General features: G+C 35.8%; 1 protein-coding gene across 2 annotated transcripts in view; it reads left to right on the top strand.

Annotated features, from left to right (window-relative positions):
• Positions 1 to 7,372: 7,372 nt before the first annotated feature.
• Positions 7,373 to 7,947, top strand: part of LOC107083184 (ubiquitin carboxyl-terminal hydrolase 22) — a 28,895-nt gene continuing 28,320 nt past the window's right edge. The window contains exon 1 of one of the 2 annotated variants that reach the window (XM_015372197.1): positions 7,373 to 7,829. In XM_015372197.1, coding sequence (XP_015227683.1) covers positions 7,710 to 7,829 — 120 coding nt within the window. In that variant the 5' untranslated portion in view covers positions 7,373 to 7,709. The remainder of the gene's footprint in view (positions 7,830 to 7,947) is intronic. The other variant, XM_015372196.1, reaches the window with a different exon arrangement.

Here is a 7,947-nt window from a genome sequence, read left to right as displayed (position 1 = left end):
GGGGCTGCCGTACACTGGCGCCACCGGGCCCTCTGACCACCATCAGTAGACAATGCAGGTGAAGTGTCTTGCCCAATGACACAACGACGATGAAAGTTAGAGCCGGGGCTTGAACCGTCAATCCTTCAATTTCAGGGCAAGCCCCTACATCCAACGCACTGTCGGCCAATAATAAGTATCCCCCCTGATTTCCATCTCCTTTCTAGATTTGATTAATCTATCCTTGTTACAGGCTTTCAAAGTTGCTAGTTAAACTTTAATTTGAGAAACCGTCTCTTGACTGGTCAATTACAGACCCATATCCAATCTTCTTTTCTTATCTAAAATTCTCAAGAAAGTAGTTGTCTAACAAATGTGTGATCCCTTACACCAAAATGAACTTTTTGATGAATTTCAGTCTGGCTTTAAAGCTCATCATGGCACTAAAACAGCTCTGGTGAAAGTCACTAATGATATTCTCATGGCCTCAGATAATGGACTTGTATCTGTACTTGTTCTGTTAGATCTCAGTGCTGCATTATTATGCAGTTGATCTTAATATTATTTTAGAAAGACTTAAAGGAACAGAACTAGGCTGGTTTGAATCTTATTTATCTGACCGATTTCAGTTTGTTCATTTTAATGACAAATCTTGCTCATGCCCCAAGGTTCGAGTGGAGTACCACAGGGATCATTGCTAGGACCAGTTCTCTTTACTATATACATATGCTCCCAGTCAGTAAAATTATAAGACAGCATGGGATTAATTTTCACTGTTATGCTGATGATACCCAGCTAGGTCTGTCTATTAATCCGGATGAAGCTAACCCATTATATATACTACAGGCATGTCTTGAAGACATAAAAACCTGGATGATTCTTAACTTCTGCTCCTGAATGCAGACAAAACAGAAGTTATAGTTTGTGGACCAGAGTCTTTGGGGTGATGTTACATTGATCTCAGATAATAAAGTAAAAAAGTCTTGGTGTTATTTATTTTTTTAATTTTTATTTTTCTGTCATTTAAATCCCATGTCAAAGAGGTTTCTATGATTTCCTTCTTTCATCTCCGAAATAATGCCAAAATTAGAAATATCCTGTCCAGGGGTGATGTTGAGGAACTAGTCCATGCATTTATTACTTCAAGGCTGGACTATTGTAAGTGTTTACTATCAGTAAGTCCACAAACTGTAGTTAAATGTCTTCAGCTGATCCAAAATGCAGCAGCCAGAGTTCTGATGAAAATCAAAAAGAGAGATCATATCTCTCATATCCTGGCTTCTCTTAATTGTCTTCCTGTTAAATGCAGAATAGAATTTAAAATCATCTCACATATAAAGCCTTAAATGGCCAAACTCTGTCTGATATCAGAGTTCTTATTTTGCACTTCAGATTGAGAGCACTTCGCTCTCAATCTGCAGGTTTATTAGTGGTTCCTAGAATTTTAAAAAGTAGTATGGGAGGCAGATCTTTTAGTTATCAGGCTCCTCTCCTGTGGAACCAACTACCAGTTTTAGTCCGTGAAGCAGACACTGTATACTTTTAAGGGTAGGCTTAGAACTTAGCTTTTTGATAAAGCTTATAGTTAGAGTGCCTCAGCTCAGCTGAGCTATCTCTGTAGATATGCTGCTATAGGCTTAGACTTCTGGAGGACATAGGGACCCCTATTTCATCAATCGGCTTCATTCTATCTCCATGCTCCCACTCTGCAGTATTTGTTACGGTAGTTCAACTTTATGCTCTCTCTGCTTTTTCTCATAGTAGCTTCATCAGGTCTGTTCCTGTTTGGCTGGGACGCCATCCTGGAGAGAAATATCAGCTCTGCTTCTGCTATCAACACCTTTGCTTATAGCTGTTGCAGCTTGTTCTGTTTTTCAGTGTAGTCTGTTTCTTTGACTGTGCCTTACAGTATGCTCTCTTCCTCCTCTGATGTGGGAGCTGGCTCAGAGCTCGTCTGCCTGGCTATGTGTTTTCCTGGACAGGGCGGCCTTTGAAGCTGGTTGACAGATGCCTTTTGTATCTTTGCTTCTTTCTGTTTAGCTGCTTCTGTTTCCTTGAACCCCAGTCAGCCTCAGCAGATGGCCACTCACACCAAGTCTGGTTCTGCTGGAGGTTTCTTCCTGTTAAAAGGGAGTTTTCCTCTCCACTGTCTCTACAAGCATATTTAGTGTGAGGGATTGCTTTCAAGTCAATGAGTCAATGCATCAACTAGTTTGCCTTAGATAGAAAACTTTGAACCAGTCTGACTCCATGATCTGGTTGTATTGTCTCAATAAAGTGCCTTGACATGTGTTGTGAATTGGCGCGATTTAAAGAAACTGAATTGAATTAGATTTTTTGGCCACATGTAGTTTTTATGTTGCAAGGGCAGAGTCAGCCAAGCGCAGAGATAAGATAAAGAGAGCAATAAGAAGGATGAGCACTCCACTGGGAAAGAGTATGAGCAGAGACATGCTAAGACACGCAAGCAGCTGTGAAATGTAAACACTGCACATCTGTCTGACCGCGCTAAATGAATTGCTAACTGTGCACTGATGCCAGTGGCACAAAATGGCAGGTAGCAGCTATTCCTGGAATTTATTTCACTAAATATTTCTACATAACTGTACCATTCCAGTTTACTTAAAACACTGGGTTGTAAAGATTTTACAGAAAGCTCCTTAATCCATAATCTGACAGCAGAAAGGGTATAACATCACAGGAAACCTACCAAAATATGCCTGCTCAACTATGCTAAGATAAAGTCTAGGCCATATTCACAGAAACATCCAAGAGGCTTATGGTAACTTTGAAGCAGCTTAAAGATGAACAGCTGATACTCTGTTGGGAAACAAAAAAAACAGCTTCTAACCATGCACTTTGGAAAACTGTTATTGATGGAAGAGGGGCAAAGGGGAAGCAATAAAAAAACATCACTAGGCTGTTTGTTCCAATCCATGCAGAGGTGCTCTAATGAAATAGGACTCATTATCTTTTTGACCTACATTCAAGAAACTACAGAATGTGTGATGAAAAACTAAAGTTGCACTTTGCCCTGATCACACTATCCCCATGGGACTGGCAGCATCATGCCGTGAGCATGCATTTATTTAGTATCCTCAAAGTATGATGCTGCTACAGGATGGCTATTTAGCTTTGATAGAAAGATTAATGGAGCTCAAGACAGGGAAATCCTGGAAGAAAATCTGTTAATTTGATGTCATTTATTCATATAATGTCACACCAATTATAGCTGATATAGCGTACGTAGGACAAACACGAGTAAAATCTGATACCAAATAAAATCCAAGCATTTGAATGAACCATTCTATGTTGACATTAATAAATTGTTGGTTCACATAAAATCTCAATTAAATATTGAAGTTTGTAACTGTTTGTGATAATAAGTGAGAAGTTTAAGCTGTTATGAACTCACTTGAAAGCATTTTCCGATACAGAAACTTTTGATTTTAGTCTTGAAATGTGTTCTATGTTCCACATAGAGTCAAACATGTATGACATGTGCTGCTTTATCTTATGTTTCACTTAATTTTAGACACATTTATGAACAAAAATGAACAAAAAAACATGGTCTGCTTTTGTTTTTTAAGGAAAGACATTGTTTATAAGAAATATTCACCAGTTTCTGAAGAAAATCTATCCCCCAAAAAAATACTCAAATTGTCTCTGTCCAATCAGGGCAGGGCTATATTATTCCAGAGTCCATTTCGCTGCTGTGTTTTTGCAAGCAAAACGTATTGACTTGAGGGTTTTAGTCTCTGCTCCTTCCTGGAAAATCACAATGAAAAACATTGCATAGAAGATTCATCAGGTTTTCTTATTCATTCCACGTTCGCCTAACACCCTGGTTTCCTCTTACACATTTAAAAAACACCCAGTAAAGACTTACCTGAATGTTTCCTTCACAACAAACATTGTTTGAAAGACATGAATCTAACTCCAGAAAATCTAAACAATATAAAAATGCATTGAGATAGATACTAGGATTGATGACAAAACTTATTTAATTAGGTTTGATTTGTTTGAAATGTAAATCTTTTTGGTTTGCAGTTTTGTAGGATTATTATGGACAATTAGTAACCTATATCAATGTAGACATGAGTTGTCCAGTGATTTAAAAGTTGCATAAAATAAGAAATTTGTCAAAGCAGAATCAAAACTGCTTTTTAGCTTGTTGTTGCATTGCCAGCCATTTTTATACAATATTCATTGAGTATAAGAGGTTAGTTCCCACGACAGTTCAAAATTTTGACCTACACCGCCCCCAAGTGAAATAAAATGGATATAACACCACAAAATATATCAATTTNCTGGAAGAAAATCTGTTAATTTGATGTCATTTATTCATATAATGTCACACCAATTATAGCTGATATAGCGTACGTAGGACAAACACGAGTAAAATCTGATACCAAATAAAATCCAAGCATTTGAATGAACCATTCTATGTTGACATTAATAAATTGTTGGTTCACATAAAATCTCAATTAAATATTGAAGTTTGTAACTGTTTGTGATAATAAGTGAGAAGTTTAAGCTGTTATGAACTCACTTGAAAGCATTTTCCGATACAGAAACTTTTGATTTTAGTCTTGAAATGTGTTCTATGTTCCACATAGAGTCAAACATGTATGACATGTGCTGCTTTATCTTATGTTTCACTTAATTTTAGACACATTTATGAACAAAAATGAACAAAAAAACATGGTCTGCTTTTGTTTTTTAAGGAAAGACATTGTTTATAAGAAATATTCACCAGTTTCTGAAGAAAATCTATCCCCCAAAAAAATACTCAAATTGTCTCTGTCCAATCAGGGCAGGGCTATATTATTCCAGAGTCCATTTCGCTGCTGTGTTTTTGCAAGCAAAACGTATTGACTTGAGGGTTTTAGTCTCTGCTCCTTCCTGGAAAATCACAATGAAAAACATTGCATAGAAGATTCATCAGGTTTTCTTATTCATTCCACGTTCGCCTAACACCCTGGTTTCCTCTTACACATTTAAAAAACACCCAGTAAAGACTTACCTGAATGTTTCCTTCACAACAAACATTGTTTGAAAGACATGAATCTAACTCCAGAAAATCTAAACAATATAAAAATGCATTGAGATAGATACTAGGATTGATGACAAAACTTATTTAATTAGGTTTGATTTGTTTGAAATGTAAATCTTTTTGGTTTGCAGTTTTGTAGGATTATTATGGACAATTAGTAACCTATATCAATGTAGACATGAGTTGTCCAGTGATTTAAAAGTTGCATAAAATAAGAAATTTGTCAAAGCAGAATCAAAACTGCTTTTTAGCTTGTTGTTGCATTGCCAGCCATTTTTATACAATATTCATTGAGTATAAGAGGTTAGTTCCCACGACAGTTCAAAATTTTGACCTACACCGCCCCCAAGTGAAATAAAATGGATATAACACCACAAAATATATCAATTTATTTTTTTTTCTTTTATTGTCTTCTCTTTTCTTTTCTTTGCCGTAATTTGACATAACCTTAATTTAAAAGGATGGACAAATGTTGTTATTACATTACATAAACTTTATTTAAATCACTACAATCTTTCATATTCCCTTGTGGATCAACATGAATCTAAAACGTCACGTAAACTATAAACACCATTCTACTCTGAGTGTCTTTATTGCAGTTAAAGTGTAAATTATAAAATAATTTTGGGCTTTACGTTTAATTACTCAAGTTTAAACCTGCTACTCAGCTGTTAGTCACATCCTTACCATAATACACTTTAGGGTTATGGTCAGTGTAGGCTTTATTCAAGTTTTTTTTTTTTATGAAGATATATAATACTTTCTAAAAATTTGATTGAACTGAGAGAATTATAAAAGAGGTGGTAATTTTTGCCCCATAATATTTAATTTACAGCTAACTCCCACTAGGTGGCAGGCTTAAAGAAATGTAATAGTCCTATATTCAAAAGGGTATGAGGATTCTTTGATGAGTTTCATTATAACTGACTGTCTAATTTTTACCCATTGTTTTAGATATCAATAAAAGAGTGAATTATTAATCAGATAATATTTTTCAGTACAAAGTGCTTGTTAATGTTCAGCTTTTCCTCAATGAAAAAAAGGATCTCCAGTTTTTAAAAAATTAACCACCATCATACCCAGTTAGATCTCAGTAAGGAGATATTCTTTAAAAGCTGGGTGAATTTCATTAATCAGACAGAAAGGTGTGGAGGGTGGACTATGTGGCAGACCTGTGAGTGGTGGTCTCTTTAAGGGTGCATATTTTATAAACTCTGTCTTTTTCCAGTGAACAGAATTTTCATATCATATTTTAACTGTATATCGTCAATAAAGCAAAACAAACACAACAAACAAACAGGTAAACAAGTTTATAGCTTCGAGTACAGTGAGAATTTGTTTTAGTTTTACTTGTTTAGTTCCATCATAAACTATTTTGTAACAACCGATATTAAATGACTACTATTTAATGCATTAATAACAATAATTTGGAAACACTAATAAGTTAAAGAAAAGTATAATTAAATTAATATGATAAAAATACAAAATACATTGGTAGAAATGGCCATTTTGCTACCAAAGGTCAGTTATACAAATCTAGCAAAATAAATGAATAAATCAAAGGACTATCTGCTTTTTCAATTGTTTATTAATGTAAATCTTTAGAAAGCAAATGAATGATGCAACAAACAAATGAATACATTACTCTTATTTAAGCTATGTATATTCCACTTTTATCCTGTAACATCAGAAGCTCTAAAAAAAAAATTAAATACAAATAACACAAGAAATGGCAAAAAAAAAAAAAAAGCATTTATGTTGTAATTGTAAATCAAGTTTGTTTGGGGAAAAATAAAAATACCAACAATTAGTAAATAGTAAACATATAACATAAATATAGCATAAATAACATAAATAAAAAATGCAGAGAAAATCATTATTTTTTTCTTTTTTATTATTATTATTTTTTTCTGGAAGAGTGAAGATTGGCTTTGCACAATCACAATAGGATTTTTGAGGGTTAAGTAAAAAAAAGAAAAAAATTACTCTTAAGAAAAATCTGAAATACAACCGTCACCTTGATATCTCAATGGGATAACCCCTGGTTCTCCAGAGGATTCTTAATTTGGATGGAGTAAACTCTCATCCTCATCGAGGTACTTTACACCATTCAAGAATAAGTCTGTTACAAATCCCGGATCACCCTTATCCCCCCGGTTATCCTGAATGGGTGGTGTGTAATGCCCCCCCTGTGACAGCGTCATTGATAAAAATGTCAACTCGAAAGACGGCACGCACTGTACAGAAAACTCAACGCACCCAACGTGTATCGAACCTACGTAATGACGTAACCTCTTTGTGTTGACAAATCATGATCCACATGGGCGGGTATAGTGAAGCCGTAGTTGAGAGTTAGCACGCTAACTAATCGTGAGAGTGGAAGTGGGGCTAACGTAAAAGGGAAACATAACTGTCAAAAGAGCAAGGAGAGTAAAGGGTTTCACTCGGCTCAGAGCACTGCTAGATGGCTACATGAACTGATTCAGGGTTAGCCATTAACGACTGAGTTTATCAGATACCCGGGGAGCATTTTTGGATACTACACCGATTGTCCCGTTTCCAAACGGAAACGTTTTCTGGACACAGACAGTTGTGCTAGGTAGCCTAGCTGAGTGATTAACCCAGGAGACTCTTCATTGTCACCTCAAACTCCTTCCTGAATGTTTTGTCTGTCATGAGTCCGGCCGGGTGCTCCCATGTGAACGGTTATAAGGTGGATAATTGGAAACAAAACCTCCGAGTCATATACCAATGCTTTGTCTGGAGTGGCACTGCTGAGACCAGGAGACGCAAGGTAAAAACATAAAACACACAAGAACTGCACCGTTTGACACGAAAATGAAAGGGGGTATATATATATATATATATTTATTTTTTGGCACGTAGAAACCGTGGTGTCCCTCGTGAAGCAC

This window comes from Cyprinodon variegatus, unplaced genomic scaffold (genome assembly GCF_000732505.1).
Source record: "Cyprinodon variegatus isolate N-32 unplaced genomic scaffold, C_variegatus-1.0 Scaffold69, whole genome shotgun sequence".
Taxonomy (NCBI): Eukaryota; Metazoa; Chordata; class Actinopteri; order Cyprinodontiformes; family Cyprinodontidae; genus Cyprinodon; species Cyprinodon variegatus.
The sequence above is the reverse complement of the archived record's forward strand: the minus strand, read 5'-3'. Positions and strand labels throughout refer to the sequence as shown.